The 21,219-nt window shown below is 41.4% G+C and overlaps 2 protein-coding genes across 4 annotated transcripts in view; one reads left to right on the top strand and one right to left on the bottom strand.

The window, feature by feature from the left end:
- Positions 1-181, bottom strand: part of LOC307216071 (G-protein coupled receptor 35-like) — a 307,342-nt gene extending 307,161 nt beyond the window's left edge. For 2 of the 3 annotated variants that reach the window (XM_079975924.1, XM_079975923.1), the window contains exon 1: positions 38-181. The gene's annotated coding sequence lies outside the window, so the exon portion shown is untranslated. The remainder of the gene's footprint in view (positions 1-37) is intronic. The other variant, XM_079975925.1, reaches the window with a different exon arrangement.
- The window catches only part of LOC307216064 (vertebrate ancient opsin-like), a 104,834-nt gene extending 85,012 nt beyond the window's left edge, over positions 1-19,822 (top strand). The window contains exon 4 of the mRNA XM_079975909.1: positions 15,554-19,822. Coding sequence (XP_079832035.1) covers positions 15,554-15,814 — 261 coding nt within the window. The 3' untranslated portion in view covers positions 15,815-19,822. The remainder of the gene's footprint in view (positions 1-15,553) is intronic.
- The last annotated feature ends 1,397 nt before the right edge of the window (positions 19,823-21,219 follow it).

Raw genomic sequence — 21,219 nt, 5'->3', positions numbered from 1 at the left:
CTTTCAAAACAAAGAAACAAAGAAATGATTACCGTACCTGCCTTATCTGACTCCAGGTGCCCACAAGGAAGTGTTCAGTGTAACATCACCTTGATCATCTGGAGGCCATAGGAAGCCTTTCATCTGAGAGTAGCACTTGTTCCACTGGATGCAGCCTCCTTTTCAGGAGGCTAGTTCAACAGGAGCTAGTTCAAGTGCTATCGCATTAGTACTATCTGAAGCATAACTGTGCAGCATCTGTGGGAAGAGGAAACCCACCCCTTCCTCACAAAGTGATAAGCTTCAGAAACTCGATCATATCTTGCCAGATTCTCTTCTGGTTCCTCGTGCCCTTCTCATTCCCTTGTGATAGTTTTGTTGTTGTACCTACCCCCATTTCCCTCCCTCAGCAATTAATCTATATTTAATCATCACATTGATCAATGTAAGTCGTATTTTTCCAAAGAAAGAAGAATCCAAACAGTTTCTGTGGGTGCTAACATTCTGGCCTAAAGCATTAGGACTTTGCTAGAGTTGGGCCACTGTCACACATGGAGGTTAAAATGGATCAGTTCAACCAGACTGTGATGTGAATACAGCCCACCGTTGGTCAAAATGCTGACTTTTGTCACTCTCTTCTACCTTCTTGCCCTCACTTACAGCAATCAGACATGCCATATAAGTAACAAGAGGAAGTCTCAAAGCCATGTTCTTCATCCAAGTTGTTGAATTGACTGCTGAACTACAACTAGTGCCCCATTTTGAATTTTGAGTGCTGTGATGACCAGGTCCTAATTTGTGTCAGGGATCAGCCTTGGGGTTTATGTTCAGTACCAAGTAAATACAAAAGACCAGGGTCTCTGATCTGGCAGTAGGCAATGGAGAAGGCCAATGTCTGAGACTCTAGAGCACCACAGTCTAGGCTGTATGGTGGGAAAAGCCTGATCTCATATAGGCAGCTTCCAATAACTTCATAGAAAAAGATTAAGGTCACAAACTACCACAGTCCTTATTGGTACGTCTAGTATAAAATTAAACTGGTTTCCTGCTTTCATTTTCAACAGAAGGTTTGTAGGCTTTTCAACATAGAAATGTCAAGGGTTAGGGCAGGGGTAGCCAACATGGTACTCTCTTGGTGCTGTTTGACTACAAATCCTATCATCCCTGAGCATTGGCCATACTGGCTGATGCTGATGGTCACTGGATTCCATTGTTACATTAGCTATCTCTGGGATAGAGTGCCCCCAGCCTGTAATAATAATGAATGTAGCCGATGGGATAGTTATATATCAGGATAGCACTAAATGTTTCTGATGAAGTGGTCTGTAGTCCATGAAAGTTTGTGCCATAATAAATGTGTTGGTCCTTCAGGTGCCCCAAGGCTCCTTGTTTTAATTTTAGTGTGTAAATGACAAGATGTAGTTACAAATGGAAACAGCCTTAAACCAGGTCAGACTATTTGTCCGTCTGGCCCACTATCGTCTACTCTGACCATCAGCAGCTCTTCAGCATGTCAGACCGAGAGGTCTTCCTCATCATCTCCTGCTTTAATTGACCCTAGAACTATTTACATTCAAAGCCTGTGCTCGTCTACTGAGTTATATCCTTGCCCTTTGTAAACACTTGAAACACAATAATGAAACACATGGAATTAAGTAGGTTACTACACTGGAAAGCTACCACCTAGGAATGATTTCTACAGAAATATGGAAAGATTAGACTAATTGAATTACTTCTGCTTCTACTCATTTGAATAGTCTTATAGAATGCAGGTAATTATTGTATTTACTAACCTTATTTACTAACCTTGTGTACAGGTATGAATATAACTCATTTGAAGGTTGTACGCGGTGCTTATTTCAGGAAAGGACAAACACCAATACCAGTACCTTTCTAAAAATAAGCCAGAATAAACTGCCTTATTTGTACTGTCTCTTTATCTCTGTGATGTAGAACTGCTGCATCCTGACCTGTGGGATGTGTGGTATTAAACAGTTCAGACACTTGCGTGCTAAAGGGCTCGGCTGTGGCTTTCTTAAAAACCAAAAGGAAGACACATGCAGAGTTTCTCTTCTCTAAGAGATGTCGGAAATGCTAGACTGCTGTTTCATTTCACTTTTGTGTCACTAAGGAAACATTTCTCATTCCTAGTATTGCAAGTCATTTGCTTTCCACTGCAATCCTATTGCCTGTTACCTGAGAGTAAGCCTTGCTGAAACTGATGGGATTTATACTGCGTGGTAGATATGTGCAAGATTGCACAATTAGATGTTCACTTCTTGTTTAAAATTTTCTAAAATACACCTAGTGAGGAAGCTACACACAAGAAAACTAAATCAGAATAAAAAGTGATACAAGTTAATATTTTGTTATGCATGTGTTAGACTGGTAGAATTCTAGGCTGGCTGTATCATTGGTCATGCAGCTAACTCTGCATATCATTAAAGGCAACAAATATTTATTATTTATTTACTTCCTACCAGAGAGGGGAATAGGCATACATGGAGTTTTCTGCCTCAAGTGGCAAAATAACTTGACCAGCCTTAGGTTCTATAGACCTCAACTGTGGGAATTGGGCACTATTTGCTGCTCTGCCCCAGACAGGAAAATGTCTTGATATGGCTCTGTATGATTGGTGAGAGCAAGTTAAGCTCAAACCATGGTTTCAGATCTTTGCTTGTTTTCACTAACCATAGGTTTAAAGAAACCACACTCCCTGAGTTTCGGCATCATGCAGAACTATCATTTGTTTAAAGCCGAAAACTTCTGCTCCTTCTGAGTGCAACATGAAGGGGATTACATACTGGTCCAAGACTTGCTGTGTCTTGCTCTCGTAGCAGAAAACCAGGTTTCTCATTTCAAGCCACTGAGTTGCATCTTTACAACTGTTAGTTTGGTTTATGTTTGGTGCAACAGACGGAAATGGACCAACATCACCAAACTACTCATTAACCTTCTGGATCCAAAGTATTGGCATTTTGGATTTAAATGGTTGAAAGTATGAATCAGAACTCAGAGTGGAAAGTTATGTCAGTTAGTAGTGTATAAGTACCTCTCTATTTGACCCTCTCATGACATTATTTTCTGTCAAATTTTTTACTTTTATTGTTTAAGCTTTGTTACCTGTATTGCTTCATTAAATCAGAAGCAAGATTTTTTTTTTATCTTCAAGCAGGACAGTCAAGCAACGCGGTTGCCTTGTGCAATGCAAATCGAATCCATGCACCATGTGGTGGACACCATGTGCATGTTTGGGAATGATAATTAATTCCTGTTTCTCTTTAGGTGAAATGTTGATGGTTTGCTACTGTGTGAAAGCATTTACTTTCTTAACCAAAAAGAAAGGATATGTAAAAGCCATCAAAATAAGCTGCAAATTCCAACAGAACCAGGAAGGAGCTTTCTAAAATATTTTCTCTGTACAAACAAATCTCTCCCCTATGGTCTTTATCATGGTTTCTTCCCATGAAAATTTCAGGTAATCATACACAGCAGACAACAATCTCAGGACTCTTGCCTCTCAGAAAAAGTGGCGTTTGATTGCCCTGTATGTCATTTTCAGTCTTCAATTCCTCCCAGCCCGTTATATGGAAACTGTGAGTTGAGGCGAGTTGAAGACTAAAAATGCTGTGCAGATTCAAGGTAACATTCCCACTACAGAAGACTGACTACCTTGAAAGACGAAGCCAGCAGCATCACAGAGAACTCCAGGAGGGAGGTCTAAGGTAAGCAAGAGACTGTTACAACAATTAATTTCTTCAGAAGTGATTTGTAACTATTTGCAAACGTATACAGAAAACATGTACACGTTGAGCTACCTTCTCAGTAATAAAATGTGTTTAAAATATCGTGGTTTCACCAACATTTTCTGAAATCCAGCGTTTGCTTTGTTTTATATCACGTGTGAGATGGATAATGTTTCACTGTTAGTAAAATCACAGGGAATGTTGTCGAAATGACAAATTTCTCATTGCATAAACAGGGAGTCACCAGTATGATGGCTGTGGGGGCACGTGTGCATGAAGAGGCCTTCTCTGGTGCCTACAGGGTCCCCTCACCAAGATAAACATAGACTTGTTTGTTTGTTTACAACCATGGTTCCCAGTTGGTGGTTTGAGGGCCCCAGATCCGCATAACCCACCCAGGGGGTCCGTGGCAGCATTCACGTAACAAAAACTACTGATATCAAAATTAGGGAGTCCATAGCTTGGCTTTTGAAAAACGGGGGGTCTGCAGTAATAAGCAAATTAGGAACCACTGATTTACAGTATTTAGGGCAGGAGAGTAACACAGATGCCCCTCTAGCAGTTAAATAAGTGGGACTTAGCGTCCATATAAACATGCAAAGGCTCAAACAAAAACAGATTGCCCCTGGGTCTCTGCCTGCTGTAGGTTTTCAAACAAGTCCAATGCAATTTACTTCATTTTTTTCAACCACTTGGGTCAGGCACAGCCCAAAAGAGTTACTGCTTGCCATCAGTAGTTGTGTTGAGCTAACTTTGCCTGAGCACTGAAAATAATGCTAACTGGCTACAAAGTATTTGGATATTTGTCACCACTGTGAACTACCCACACACCTTTTGTCCAGTTCCATTGAGTTTTCTCTCATTAAGTTCTGTTTTTCTTAATTGTTGGGTGCGTTGTTTTCTTCACAGGAAATAAATGATTCAGCTTCCTTCCTCCAGTTTATTTTTAGGCTTTTCATTTATTTATTTAAAAAATTATATAGTGCTATATCACCAAACTGTATCAGATTGGTTAATACCATATTCATCTAAGCAACCACTATCTGACTTGCTGCATCCTCATAAAGCTTTGCCACTACTCTGCTTGAGCACCATCTGCAACTGGCAGAGGCAATCTTAAAGTACATAAAATCAGACCCCAAATGTTGTTGGTTTCTCCACCGACCAACATTTTTCTCTATTGTCTCTCAACAGAGCACAGATGTGCTTCAATTTCAGCAACTGATTTGTTTGGAGCAGAAATACTTTCAGTGTAATTGAAAGACAACATGCCACAACAGTAAGCTTTGCCTGCCAAAGCAACAAGGAGAGAGTGGGCACTCCAGTTCTTAGGCCTTTTATCTTCAAAGGCCTGTGCTTTTCATTTTACAGCTTGGAATAAGAGGCCTATGAATCAGATAATTGCTTGTGAAATATCTTGCTGATACCTGCTAAGACAGCTTAGCCACCCTCCCCAACCCCCCAAATAAACTTCCTTTTGAACAAAGGCATTTTCAAATTTTTTTTTTAAAAAAGTTATGTCTCACAAGTTTCACTTGACAAGTTTCCTTTAGAAAATATCTTTTGAGCTACAGGTTATTCTTGGGGAGGGAGGTGAATTAAAACAAATAGACATGCTATTTGGTAACACAGCAAAAGATGTAGTTTTTGGCTTGAGTCTTGAGAGGGAAGCTTAAATCTCAAATGAGGCAAAGCTTCATTTATTTATTTATTTTTGGGGGAAATGTCATTATAATTATAGGGTGTTTGGGAGTATCTGCATGATCTTGTTCCTCAAAAAAAACCCAACAACTCTCTCTCTTCTCTCTCTTCTCTCTCTCTCTGTATGTGTGTGTGTAACAGACTGTGGCAGGGAGACATGGGAAGAGAGAGAGAGAGATCACACATTCACCCCACTGTTTCCAGGCAGCTGCTATTCACTGGTCACACCCTGAGTGTGAGGATGAGTCCCCAAACTCTGATAATGCCTCCTGCTTCTCTGGATGGAGGAGGACGGAGAGGAGAAAGAGAGAGAGACTGAGAGTAGAAACCAGCCTAGTGTGCAAAGATAAATTTTACATGGTTTGTTTCACCCACTTTTGCCTCTGGCATGTGGCCCTTGAAAGCTTCCTCAGAAGGGAATGTAATCCAAGGGCTGTAAAAGCTCCTCAATTCCTGTCATAAAGGCAGGTGCTGTCCATGGTTCAATTTTTGTAACAGACTCCTATGAGAGGTGGTGGACTCTCCTTCCTTGGTGGTTTTTAAGCCGGGATTGGATGGCCATCTGTCATGTATGATCTAGCTGAGATTCCTGCACTGCAGGGAGTTGGACTACAGGAGGTTACCCTCAAACATTACTGTCAGGGAACTGCCATCAGAGACAGAGGTGGAGGGAAGGCTCCAGAGCGATGCCGGAGAGGGTCCCAGCAGGGAGAGAGGAGCCCAGCTGCTGGGGAAGGAAATCAACGTAACACCAGGAGAGAAGGGGGGCAGATGGGGGAATCGGAGAAAAGGCTCCAGGACTCTTCACCGGAGACCAGTGGGGAGAGCACGGGTGCTCCGCTGCCCACACCCTCCCTGCGCAGAAGACTTCCGCGCAGGGAGAGTAGGAGGAGACTTGGCGTCAAAGAACTTCTTTGCTGGAAGACGTTCAAGAAACGCCCACTGACGGATTCTGCCAGCGACTGAGACAGCCACGCAGTGAAGGGCTGCCCAGACAGAAAGGGTTCAACCAGGCAACCAAGCCAAGAGTGGCGGCAACTTACACATGAGCAACCCCCTAGAACCATTACAATTACAATTCTATGTGTGGTGCTTCCGGGGAGTTCAAAATTCTGCCATCACTATTTACTTATTGTATTGGTATGCCTTATTGTTTTACTATATTTCAATTTCGTTTTTTTTGCTGTCTTGGAAGTTTTCTGCTGAAAGGCAGGATAAAAAAAGACTTAATATCTTTATTTTATTTCAAAAGTTCATACTACCCACTAGTGTCCTTGACATGGAATTCTGCTAAAGAAATTTAGAGAACAAGGAAGGTATCAAGTGCTCTTTGTTCTAAAGATGTCCTTGATGAAGAATCGAGGGCATGATTTAGCTTTGAGGGTTTGTGAGGGTGAGGGGAATGCTCCATAATAGGTTGATGTCTTTAGAGGCAATATTTAAATTAAGGTGGGCGAATGCTTTAGGCATGAAGTACATGACACACAGAGAAGATGCTTCACTGAACATGCAAATCCCCAATACACTGCATAATTCAAAGGATTTACAGTGATAACTCACCTTTTAAATAATTGAAAATATTTCTTAAATTCACAAACATCCGCACATAAGAACTGGCCATTTCCATAAACTTACTTTAGCTAAGGACACTGTAAGTGTGCTTTATTTCCACATCTTCTGCTCTTAAATGAAGAGAGTTCTACCTGCTGATTCTACCAAAGCTTGTGTGGCAACTGTAGCTAGCAATCTGAGTTGCAACCCCATTCTGAAAGGCTGCTATTAGTAGTCATATGGGACGCGGGTGGCGCTATGGGTTAAACCACAGAGCCTAGGACTTGCCGATCAGAAGGTCGGCAGTTCAAATCCCCACAACAGGGTGAGCTCCGGTTGTTCGGTCCCTGCTCCTGCCCACCTAGCAGTTCGAAAGCACCTCAAAGTGCAAGTAGATAAATAGGTTGCGCTCCGGCGGGAAGGCAAACGGCGTTTCCGTGTGCTGCTCTAGTTCACCAGAAGTGGCTTAGTCATGCTGGCCCTCGGACCTGGAAGCTGTATGCTGGCTCCTTCGGCCAATAAAGTGAGATGAGTGCCGCAACCCCAGAGTCGGCCATGACTGGACCTAATGGTCAGGGATCCCTTTACCTTACCTTTTTATGGTTGCACAGACATAGCTGGTGGTTCTGAACCAAGGCTGGCATGAAGGTAAGCAGTCACCAAAATTGACCCCTAAGCCATACAATTATAAAGCTACCATCTTCCCAGGTGTGGGGAAGGACCATAGTTCAAAGGGAGAACATCTTTGAATACAGAAGGATCCAGGTTTAACCCTAACAGCTCCACATCCTGTAGACCGTGGGTAGGCAAACTAAGGCCCAGGGGCTGGATCCGGCCCAATCGCCTTCTAAATCTGGCCCGCGAATGGTCCGGGAATCAGCGTGTTTTTACATGAGTAGAATGTGTCCTTTTATTTAAAACGCATCTCTGGGTTATTTGTGGGGCATAGGAATTCATTCATTTCTCTCTCTCCAAAATATAGTTCTGCCCCCCACAAGGTCTGAGGGACAGTGGACCGGCCCTCTGCTGAAAAAGGTTGCTGACCCCTGCTGTAGACCTACTGGCAGTTTATGCAGACAATACTAAGCTAGGTGAAGCAATGGTCCAACTTGGTGTTAGGCAGCTTCCTATCTTGGGCTGTTCTGTTGGAACCTACTTTGTAATTGTCTAGGCATTAATAACTGTTTTCTGCTCTCCCAATTCTGTAAAGTTCTGATTTCTAAACTGTTTCCAATTGCTTGGTTTTCATGTGATGCTATCTCTTATTTTGCTTTACTGGAATGACTATATCATTGTAAATAGCTGTTGGGGATTTCCTGAAATAATGGGGCTTGGGGATCAATACCAAATCATATAAGAGCTTTGTCTCTTCATGTGAGGGCAGGTTGCTACTGAAAGGTAGACGATTTCAGAAGAGCTGGTCTCCCATTATCAGATAGGATATGATCTAAAACAACCCTTTCACACCAGAGCCAAGAAATAAAAGCTAGAGTCACATCAGTGGCACAATTAGCAACAATGAATACTTGATTTGCATGTCAGAGTGCATTCATGAGAGCGGTAAGGAACGCTGCCAAAGGACAGCACAGGCGAGAATTAATGAGTATCTACAAAAGCCAACAATTGCCTTCTGAAAGAGAATGCAGAAGCTGTTCATTTTTGTGCATAGCCTTGTGGGATCTATTGTCTATAGACAATGGAGTACATCCACAGGGCGGATCTGACTGTTTTATCCTCATGGTACTGCTTAGCTTTCAAACAATGAGCAAGTCATCCAAGTTAAGAGCAACACCTGGAACACAGAATCCACTTGAAGGAAGTGGGTGAGAAATAGGTGGATTTTTCAATGAATGTTAGTCCAAATGATTTGAGCAAGGGGCATTTTAAGGGAGTGGTCTGGGGGGTGGTTGACTTGAGCACCACCCCCATATCTCATACCTTTATTTCTCCTTTTATTTTATTTGTTTGGGCAGATGGGGGTGTAAGACTCCAGTGATCTACCACCTTAACTAGCCCAGTCATCCTTACATAAAAATCCAGAGTGTGGTGACATCTCCTATTTCTCCTATTTGGAATTCTCATCTATCAGACAAGCATGAGCACTGATTGAAGGCCCTCCCCTTCCAAAAGGCCTTTAAAGGGAAAATTCTTTTAAATCCCACTTTTTATCTTGTATCAATACACATTTTCTCGCTGATGTTTTTATTGTTAAAAAAACCTTGGGATGTTTCGTGGGAAGTGAAATAAATAAAAAAGCATGTGAAAAGGAAAAGTGGCCCTTGGTTATCCAGAGATCTATTGGCTCATAGCCACCAGGATCTTTATGCTGATCTACGTCAATGATTCCCAGGGTTTGAATTCCAATACTTGAGCTACATGTGAAGGGGCACATCTATTTGTGTAGACCAAGGTTTGCCCTAATCACGAATAATGGAGGAGTTGGGCCTGGTTTTTCGAGCTAAAAACGGGTTGCAAAATCTTCCCCAGATACCTGGTTATCTGCTGCTGAACTGATGTTCCCTGTCATTGTTTCACAAAACCTCACCATTACAGTTCATCCTATTATATAGAGGGGAAGCAGAAAATTGCTTTTCTATATCAGAACTGCTTATGATTTTTTGATACTGCAAAAGTACCCATGAATGTCACAAAATGTCATTTCCACTTTTGAAAGGTGTGATGGAATAAGTTCTGCCACCCTCCAAAAAAATCCTATCCAGGTCATGAAACTACAACACTCAAACCAAAAACGGTGTTGGGAAATTTGGTGCTGATATTATTTTTTATGGGCTTCACTTAATTTCAAATGGGAAATTGTGAAAGCTTGCATACTTATAGTAAAGAAATCCAAACATAGACCAAAGCCCATCTCAGGAACCATTGTGGGGAATTGGGCACTGTTATCTTCAAAGGTGTCCAAATCAGCAGTTTGGAATGGTTGCATCCACCATCTTGCTTCAAAATGGTGTCCAACGGTGTCAAAACATAGACAAAAAAACACTCCTTGAGCCCAAGCACTGTCACGCCAAACTGGAATGGTAGTATTTCCAGGGGTGTCCAAATTGGCACAGTTTGGAATGTTTCACCACACCATTTTGCTTCAAAATGGCATCCATCAGTATCCAAATACAGACCAAACCCTGCTCCTAAATCTCAGGTACCATCATGCCAGTTTGGGCAACAATATCTTCAGAGGCATCCAAATAGGGGCAATTTGGAAAATGTTGGTCCACTATCTTGATTCAAAATGGCATCCGGTATCCAAATGTAGACAAAAACTGGCTTCTCTGCCTCTGGAACCCTTGTGCCAAGTAATAATAATAATAATAATAAGAAATATTATTATTATTTATACCTACCCCACCCATTCGGCTGGGTTTCCCCAGCCACTATCTCAAGAGACAATTGAATGCATAGTGAACAAACAGATGGACCACTTTCCAAAATATACAGTAGATTTATATTCCGTCTACAGTTCTACACTTTACCTGGGAGGAAGTGTCTTTGAACAAAATGTGATTTACTTCTGAGCAGATAAGCCTGTGGGGATACTGTCTCTGAACTAAATAGGACCACCTTTTAACAAGACATACCTATTAGGCTGCAATCATCTTATATGCACGTACACTGGAGAACATATCTTTGAAGTCAATAGGATTTACTTCTGAGTGGACTGTTACGGCATATCCTATGTCATGGTGAAGTCTGATTAGAAGAAAAAAGTTTTCCCAGTGCGCTTTGACTGCATTTGGTATGTTGCAGACTTCTGCAGGCACAATTCCACTTGGCTTTTTAGTCTTTATTATGCTAGAAGCTGTGTGCACAGAGGTTCCTCTCTCTGATACAGCAGCTAACAATCTTGGGAATTTCACTGTTCAGATGGGAGAGCAGGGACCAGATTCAGCCCGTCGCTGCTGTTACCTTTCCACCAAACAGATGAACTGGAGTATTTTTTATCTGTTTCCTTTTTCCTTCGAAAGGGAGCTCTGTGCAGGCAACCTTGCCTGTTTTCTTCACACTCTTTTGCTCCGTGAAAAGCAGTCATGGAAAAACAGTTTACAGTTTCACCATGTTGCAACGTAAATTCTACAAAAAAAAAAATTAACAGTAACAGTGTTCCAAAACATCCAGAGTGGACATCACTTTCTTATAGGATCTAATTCCTATAAATCACCCATTCTCCAGCTTGGAGCTCACTGAAGCACCCAAAATCAATACTCGTATTTAGCCAAGCATGGCACTAGTCAGCAGTATAAAGGATCCATAATCCTCTGCTTGAGCTGTGGAGCAAAAGCTCATTTAGCAAGAAAACCCAAATTATGTTGCAATGGTTTCCCAGGGAGCCTACATTCCTCTTACAGGTAATGCTCTGTTCTATAGTAATTACTTGCTGGGTGGAAAAGCTTCTAGTATGACATATTTCCAGGAAATGTGATGTAAACATTCATTCATCTATGGAGAAAGAAGCAAAAGGCTTCAGGGCAGCTAAAGAATATCCTGCAGGCATGGAGCTGTCTGTGTAAGTTTTTTTTAAAATACTAACACTGGATGTCTTAACTGTGCAAAAAATAAAAACAGACCACAGGCAGAGTCATATGCTTTATGTCTGGGGCACTGAAACTTGATATACAGCTTACATTTGGGGGGATGTGGTCATCCTGTAACATCCAATTCAACTTTTCATTGTATCTAAATTTCTTAGCTCCTCTGCCTGCTCTGCAGTGAACAAATGAAAATAGCAAACTAAGAACAATTTGACCCAATGGCCAGATGTTTATCCTGCCCAGCCACAGAGGGCCTGTGAGATGTTGAACATCTACGCTATGTTGAACGTATACAGTGATACCTCAGTTTACGAACTTAATCCATTCCAGAAGTGCGTTCTTAAACCAAAGCCTTTCTTAAACCGAGGCACACTTTGAGGCCTCCCGCCACTGGTGACCTTCCAGCGTTTGGCTTCCGTTCGTAAACCGAGGTGAAATTCGCTAACCGGAACACTACTTCCGGTTTTGCGGAGTTTGTATACTGAATCATTCATAAACAGGGCTGTTCTAAAACCGAGGTCCCACTGTATGCCAAAACCCAAAAGCTTGGCAGACAGAACTAGAGTCCTTTGTACTCCACCTTGATCACTGAGGAATTAGGTCAGTGCAAGCAACAAATCAGATGATGTACTGGGTAGGTGAGGGGTATTAAAGAACCAGGTAGGTAGCAATACAGAGCAGCAGTTTGGACCACGACAAGTTTCGGAATTCCTGCTCTTATTGCAGAAGGGGAAGAAGGGTGCATTTAAAATTATGTATTGTTTTGGCCATACAGTATCAACACCTTGTGATTACTGTCAATAGAAGGCTGTAGGACTAGTCTTCTGATGTCTGGATTCATCTTTTGTATCTCATTAAGAGGACTAGAAATTAGTTTAGCATGACTGAAATGCCAGAGGGTTTTTTGTTTCATTTCTTGCAAGAATATTCTGGTGGTACAAGTGTAACATCACAAGTTCACACAGCCTTAGGTATTCACAACCCTAGATGTTTATGAAAGCTTACTGCTATTAGATACAGCATTGTATTTCTTGCGCAAACAGATTACAGTATATGTGACAGGAAGCCAATGGGTTGCTACCCTTTCCTTACAGACTCACAAATATCCATTCACACACTTTCTTAAACCTACAGACATCTGCACCCTGGATCAACCCAAGGCCCTCACAGTTAGTATATGCTAGGCACGTCCAACACATAGATCGTGATCCACCGGTAGATCACTGGACGTCTGTGGTAGATCACCAGTAAATCACTGGCTCCCTCTAAAGAAGCTCAACAACTTTGGCTCCCCTAGAAAAGCTCAACATATTTGCCCTGAACCCCCCAAAATGGGGCTTTAACTCTGTGAGTAGATTGCAGTTTCTTGGGAGTTGGCCACCCCTAGTATATGCCATCCTTCACATTGTCACCTTGCCATAGCTTGTTGTATACCTGAAGGAGCGTCTCCATCCCCATCGTTCTGCCCGGACGCTGAGGTCCAGCTCCGAGGGCCTTCTGGCGGTTCCCTCATTGCGAGAAGCAAAGCTACAGGGAACCAGGCAGAGGGCCTTCTTGGTAGTGGCGCCCACCCTGTGGAATGCCCTCCCATCAGACGTCAAGGAAATAAACAACTACCTGGCATTCAGAAGACATTTTAAGGGAGCCCTGTTCAGGGAAGTTTTTAATGTGTGACATCTTAGTGTATTTTTGGTCTTTGTGGAAGCCGCCTAGAGTGGCTGGGGAAACCCAGCCAGATGGACGGGGTACAAATAATAAATTATTATTATTATTATTATTATTATTATTATTATTATTATTATAGCTTTCCCTAAGATCTACAAAATACCAATGATTTTAAGGCTTTTGATGGAATAGTCCTCCTGTCCCCATCAGTCCCATCTTTGAATTTCACTATCTCAAGGTCTTTGATTATTGAACCGCATGTACTTAAAAGACAGAATAAGTTTTCTAAGTGCAACCATTCCATCAGACTAAAGCAGAAGGAAAGATTGAAAGCAGGGCCCACTCTCATGGGCTCCTCCTCTCCCTCCCTCAACTGTTTCCATTGAAGTGGCTCATTATAAGAACTCTGTAACTTTAAGAATAAGAGTTTGCTTGTTGTTATCTTCCCACATCCTCCCTTTTTCCTTTTATGTCATGCCTTTTAGATTGCCAACTCGAGGGCAGGGACTGTCTTCTTTGTTATTGATCTTATGTAAGCCACTCTGGGAACCTTGTCAGCTGAACAGCAGGGTAAAACTACTTCAGATAAATAACATGAGAGACCACTGCAAACAATGAGAGATTTGCCACTTACTTCCAAGTGATGTAGATAGTAGCACTTAGTGGCAAATTCAACATTCCTACATGCCATTATGCAGTTGAAAAATGAAACTGGTTCCTCTAACACAGCCTTCAGTGTTGAAGACTGAGTTTGATCATACATACAGAAGTATGCACTTACTTTCCTGTATTCTATTTTTTTAAGTTGCTCAATCGGTTTTCTGGTTTGTTGCTACAGTCTCTGACTTTACCTGACCTTGTAATCATTGGTAGTGGTAATTTAGGAGGACCAGATGTAACTGATGACAATGTAGCTTAAAATCATTAGTGTGCACTTGGTTTTGTCTTCTAATTCCAAGTTTAACGCACTTTCCTGAAGACTAAAAATTGAGCCATGACCTCTTTTAGCCCAAATTTGTAAAATGAGCAGTAGGACTTCCTTTAAAATATGGTGGTGACCTTGAAGTAGCTCCATGTGGAATTCACCCAGTGGCTTCTTTAATGCCTTAAAATAATTCAGATGCATCAATATGCCCCGTGAGATTACACCTCCTTGCAGTACATGCATTTATACTAATTAGGAAATAAGACAGAGCATATGATTGTAACTAATGTTAAGGGCTCAGCAAAGGGAGTCAAGGCAGGACTGTTGTTTGATAAGATGGAAATATTTTTCAGAAGCTGAACTGGAATAAAGAGATGTAAGAAAATAAAGTAGGGATTGGGAATTTTAGGACCCTCCAGAGGCTGTGGGACTCTAGCTCTCATTAGCCCCAGCCAGCATAAGGCAAAGGACAAGCATGATGGAAAATGTAATCAAGCAACACCTGGAGGTCCCTATTCACATTATAAAGCATAGGTCTCTCTCTCTCTCTCTCTCTCTCTCTCTCTCTCTCTCTCTCTCTCGGCTTTCCATCACTGTGTGAGCACACTTTTCCCTTTTCAGGATGTGCCTGTTGCTCTGTTAAAATTTTCATTTCCCTGCCTTTTCAGTCTGAGCAGGTTTATTTGCTGTTTTATCCCTTTTATTTGCTGTCAAGTTTAATTGTTTTAAAATGCCTCAAACATTTTAAACAGAAAGGTGGGGTAAAATTCAAAATTTGAATAAATAAATACGGAGCTGTGGTGAACTGTACAAAGAGAAAACGAACAAACACTCCACTCTTTGTTAGCACATAATCTAAAGCAATAATCCCAAACACACTTACTAGGGAGCAAATCCCACTCAATTCCATGGGACTTACTTCCAAGGAAGCATGCACAGTATTGACTGTAAGTTCAGTTTTGAAATGCCCATCTTCAAAGGCTTACATCAAGAAAGCTGCCTATTTATTTTTTTATTTATGGAAATTTGAAGAGATTTTTTTTTCGGGGGGAGGGACTCTGTAGGCTCATAAGAAGAGGCTGTTTATTAATAACAGGCTAACCCGCAACTGCATAGGAAAAAGAAAGTAACTACAATTAAGGACAAGCTAAAGCATGGAGTCTTAGCTCCAACCCCTAATAACTAGAGACAATATTTAACTCGGTAACTCTGCATTACTACAAATGCAGTCAAATTTCACTGAAATAATATTTGGCTGCTAAATTGAACTCTAAATGCATCTGTTAATTTATTTCATTTTATAATTCCTGCCCATTACAGTAGCTCGGAATATCATTTCTCTATTGAACATCGAAGAGGAGGACCACATCGCTCTCGGTGCAATGGCAGAACAAATCAACCACACAGCAGATTTCTATTTAACGCCTGTCTTTGTGTTTCAGTTTTACAGGTGCTTTTGCTCTCTTCTGAAATGTGACAGGAAATCAGGCCTTTCCAGCAACAAAGGCTCCTTGAGGTCTACTCGAATGTGCTGCACTGTCCCGAGACAGGACAATAACTTCACGTTTGTCGCTGCTTCAGCCGGACAGCCGTCCTCAGAACACCCAGAAGCAACTGTCAGCCTCCAGAATCCGGAACCCACAGCCCTCAATGGCCCCAAGGCAAAACAAACAGTGTTGCTTGTAGCTCATTACAGTGCTTGAGTGGAAGCAAACTCTTTGCCCTTTCAGACTGAGAAGCAGGTAGAACTGAAGAGGAGCAGGACTTGGGGAGTGCCTAATGAACATAAATTGGTGTCTGTCTCCGGGGCACAGACAGCATGTTATGTGTCCCTCAGAAAGGTAATACTCGGATCTTCGAGGTACTGAAGTATTAATTCTGTGTTTGGAGAGTCCGAATGCAGAAAATAGTATGGTAAACTCTTTCTTCTAGAGGAGAAAATGCTCTAGATTTTAACCATGCTCAAAACACAGCATTGGTGGTCAATCTACAACATAAGCATGTGAACTGCCCCAAGGTCTTATGTTGAAGGGTGGTATATAAATCTAATAAAAAATAATAATAATGTGCACGTACGCACAGCACAGGAGACCTTCTGGCTTTGCCTCTGGCATCGTTCAGTCCCACTTTCTGCTCAAGAATGCTGCCCACTTTCTAGCTAAGCAGGTTACAGGGAAAACCAGCTTAAGTCATATGGAGATACCTATAGGCATTGTGCACGGAGAGCCATTATGTCTTACTCTGAACTGGACTTTTGGCACTGCCGGCCTTGCCAAAATGGTTGGCCACTGTTAAAGCAGAGGGACTGACGGTCTTGTGTCATCTGTGACCACATAAGTGGAAGTTTCAATTTCACATCGTGCAATCAAGGTTCATATTGGATATGGGGAGAAGTTAATTTCTCTTTTTGTTACTTACTATATTGCAACTACTAATCATCCCTCCTAGCATGAACTATCAGCATTGGCCAGAGCACACAATAATTTCCCATTTTCCCCCAGACAGTTTTTAATTATATTTCACCTCAAAACTACAATAGAATTTTGAAAGTGTTGCACACAGTGCTGGATATTTTGTGACCAATTCATATCTAAGCTCAACATACAGGGTTTGGGTTAAAAGTTTCTTTTTTCTCTCTCAGCTGGCTAATGCAAAATAACTGAAACCCTATAATTCTGATAAGAAAGTAGGTTAGGAAACAACTCCAATTAAGAAAGGAGAATTACAGAGTCAGCTTGAAGAAACATTAAACAAGAATGGTTTCATAAAAACGTTTATTTTCCCTAGGAAAGGACAGTACATTTCATTTCATTTTCATTTTTTACATTTCCCCAGACCTCAGTGTATATATGTAGATACAACTATCAAATTCTTCATGTGTACCAAATGAAAATCCTTACACTAAAAATTATACTAAAATGGTTCAGTTTGCACATTTGAAAGCATAACCAACAATGGTCAAAACTGATGTGTCCTTACAAACAACAGAAACTTTCCTAACAATTTACATTCTCGGGTTTATGAATGTCAAATGACTTCAATCAGCAATGGACAATTGGTTGTAATTCAACTGAAATAAAAGCAGAACACATGGCTGTCGCTTGACTGGGGAATATTGGATATCTCCAGAAGACAGAAAGTGGAATTAGACACAAATAGATTTCACTATCTCTTTCAAGATCCATCGTGAGGTAATGTACGTAAGGGTTGTAATTGGTTTCTTAAGGTAATGGCAAATTAATGGTTACATTAGAATAAAAGAAGAACGTTCTTTAGAATGAAATAATAATTTGGTTCTCTGAATCAGTTATTTATTGATAGTGTATCCCGAACACTCTTTAGGCTAAAGAAATTAAATAATCATAGAAGCTATCGTTTATTTATTTATTTATTTATAGCAGACATTTTATTTGTTGTAAAAAATCCAAAATCCCACATGAAAACAATCATGCATTGAATTGGCAACGTCACCATCCTATTCCTCACAATGGATTCATATATACGATAACTATATTGTTATGTGTACTTGAAAAATCCAAGGGTTCAAGGTTTTGGGATACAGCGCTTACTCAGGTTTGGTTTTCTTTTGAAGGAGGTCACTGGAGTCTTACGGGGATTTTATACCTTATAGGTGAAGGTTCAGGATTAAACCATTCCAGCACTTAGTCCATGATCTAGTATTCTCCAATAAGATAGTCTAGGGCAAGAGCAAAAACACTGAGATTAAGGCAGAGCTCAACTGAGTGCTTCTTCATCTGCCCCTGCTACATACCAGCAGTTTCTTCACCAACAGTTTGATGACATCATCTTTCCAGCAATGAGGGGAAAGGAAGATGTTCCCTTCCAGAAGTCTCTTGACATTTTCTCCTCATTTAAAGGAAAATAGTCTAACAATGACAGTCTGTGGGAGAAGCCCTAGTCTGTTTAACAATAGAATGCATCTGGATGAAACCTGCCTTGTGGGTTTCAGGTCCATCAATTCTTTCTCCCCCAGAATGAATAATTTTAGAGTTGAAAGGGACAAACCTCAGTCCCATAAGCACTAGATTATGAGGAGCATAACTTTATAACATTGAGTCTAGGTATAATAAAAGCCAAACAGAAAGGCTGTGAGAAAGGCTGTCAGAGAACAAAGATGCAGTTGCTCACAATCTGTGGAGTCCGTTGTCAAAGGATGATGGGACAGGCTTGTATCCAAAGTAGCACTGAGTCTCTTGTTCCCTTAGCGCAAATATTTACTCTTGTGCAACCAAATTCCCCCTCCTGCCCCCATGTGCCACATAAATATGTGCTGGGTTCCCCAAACCCCCCAAACAGATTTGGGGAGGGCAGGGAAAGGAGAGTGGGAAAGGTTCCATTGCACGAGCGTAAATCTCTCTCTGTACTAAGGGGAACAAGTTCCTCGGATCCCTCCCATAGTCTGAAACTAATAATGGGCCTTGTATGGCCCTTTTCGGGACATGGGTGGCGCTGTGGGTTAAACCACAGGGTCTAGGACCTGCTGATCAGAAGGTCGGCGGTTCAAATCCCTGAGACGGGGTGAGCTCCCGTTGCTTGGTCCCTGCTCCTGCCAACCTAGCAGTTCAAAAGCACGTCAAAGTGCAAGTAGATAAATAGGTACTGCTCTGGCGGGAAAGTAAATGGAGCTTCCGTGTGCTGCTCTGGTTGGCCAGAAGCGGCTTAGTCATGCTGGCCACATGACCCGGAAGCTGCATGCCGGCTCCCTCGGCCAATAAAGCGAGATGAGCGCCGCAACCCCAGAGTCGGCCACGACTGGACCTAATGGTCAGGGGTCCATTTACCTTTACCTATGGTCCTATTCAGGCATTCTTCCCCCTCTCCCCATGCAATTCCTCATTGTCCCTTCTCCTTCTGTCATATCACCCACTTTATCCCACAGCTCTTCCCCTGTTGAGGTCTGGACTTCTGCAGATGAGATTGGGTAGGTTTCCACCCCCCTCCCGGTATAGAACTCTGGAAAATCAGATTTGCAGATTTCCAAGGCGCTGTTTAAAAATCTCACATGGAATGTCATATAGAATTATAGAAGAGTTGGAAGACACAACGAGGGTCATCTAGTCCAGTGTTTCCCAGCCTTGGGTCTCCAGCTGTTTTTGGACTACAACTCCCATCATCCCTAGCTAGCAAGACCAGTGGTCAGGGATGATGGGAACTGTAGTCGGAAAACAGTCCAACCACCTGCAATGCGGGAATCTTTTGTCCAATGTGGGGCTCATATCCATCACCCTGGAATAAAACATCTCATGCTCTACCGACTGAGCTATTTGAGGTAGCCATGCATCGTTGCGCTTACTGATATCATATGGTTGGTTCTGCTTGTGTTTCAAAAGGCTATTTTGTCCTTTTAAGGACTCCCTCTCCCTTTCCTCTTTGTGTTCTTTTGACTGAACTTTTTAAATAATTAGATTCATCAGCGTTGGAAATCTATTTCTAAATAACCATTGAAGATAATATTCATGATTTTACATTTCTAGAATGTCTGTATTTCCTGTGATTCCCCCCACCCCATATGTGAATATATTTCAGCTTCAAGTGTATTTCTCTAGGCTGCTTAAGATGTTACAGAATGGTATTGTATTTCTTGTTTTTGACAAGAAGCTATTGTTTCAAATTATATTCATAGCCTCAAGTTTTATGTTTGTTTTTTTAAAAAAAAACCTGTCAGCTGAGATTTTTTTTTTTACTTCACAGAGGATGAAGGCATTGCCTGCAGAATTGCCTTCAGAAATGAGGTTGCTGTTCTAAACACACTTACTAGGGAGTAAGTCCCACTGAACTTGGCAGGATTTATTTTGGAGTTAACATGTATAAAATTCAGAAGTCGGCCACTCACCCAGGCATTGGATGCATTTTCAAATGCATCCAGTGAGTGGGGGGAAATCTAGTTTTTGAAAATAAGTGTGTAAGCCTTGAAGCGATTTAGGAGCCTTGAACAAAATATACCCTCAGCAGCAACAGCAGGAACTGTGGCAGAGCCATGGAGTCACCCTCCTATCAACAGCATTGATACAACTTACCTGGATGAGCTGAGGCAGAGTGGCAGGAAACCAGGGCTGCACAGATGCCCCAATGGAGCCAATTTGCCACACCGCATCAACCACCACTGACATTTAGCACACATTAAATGAGTCCAGAGTTAGGCATCCATGGTGGTTCGCACGTGCTGAGTGGGATTTTGTTTTTCTTTAAAAACAGAACAAAAAAACCCCTTGGTCTATTATCACGTGGTTTTGAAAGTTCCCCTTACATGACAATTGCCCCCCTCCCCAAAAAATGGGTTGTGTTTGTTGATATTCCTTTCAGGAGATAAAAAATCCTCACACACAACGAAAAAGCCTCATATTTTGAAGGTGCCTAACATGAAAGTCCCTACACCAATTTGTCTGAAATTTCACAGGTTTCATTTTCACCGGCAAATTTCATTCAATTCTTACAAAAAGAACCCCAACAATATTACAAGTGTTTTGTTGATTTCCACACTAAAATCAATGCGAAAGACACAAGTTACTGCCATGGATAGCCATTTGCTACCTTAAATACTTTAGGTAGTGTGCTAGTTCCATCAACTTTAAAAACTGTTTATTACTTTTTATCATTTTTAATACTGGAATTGGGGAAATAAACCATCTAAGAGCAAGCACAGAACTAAAACTTAGATGGAAGAGAATCTCATCCTACCTAATTCACACTTCCTGAAACAATACATAAACCGAAACACAGTGTTCCTTTGAAAATCATACTTCTTCAAAGTTTCTGATGCTGTTTTCCAACCTAAAAATGTGTACAAAATATGTACATGAGAGGGAAAGAGTTTGTGTTTAAATGTATGTATTAATAAAAATAACATGGCAAAATGCATTCTATCAGAGAAAAATCATACACAAAACTGTGTATGTCAGGAGAAATGCAAACTAAGATGCTGGTGAATTTTCATGAGGGCTGTTAAAAATAATTTGCAAACTGATGAGAGAAATGTGGCCAACTGAATTTAAGATTGGACATATGAGAAACTGAGAGAAGCAAAAATTGACAGGGTCATCCATCCCTAACAAAAACATATCCATTCAGCTGAAAATCAATGATTGCT

Source organism: Podarcis cretensis (assembly GCF_951804945.1).
Source record: "Podarcis cretensis genome assembly, chromosome: 5".
NCBI classification, from domain to species: domain Eukaryota; kingdom Metazoa; phylum Chordata; class Lepidosauria; order Squamata; family Lacertidae; genus Podarcis; species Podarcis cretensis.
This window is presented reverse-complemented; position numbering and strand designations above follow the sequence as displayed.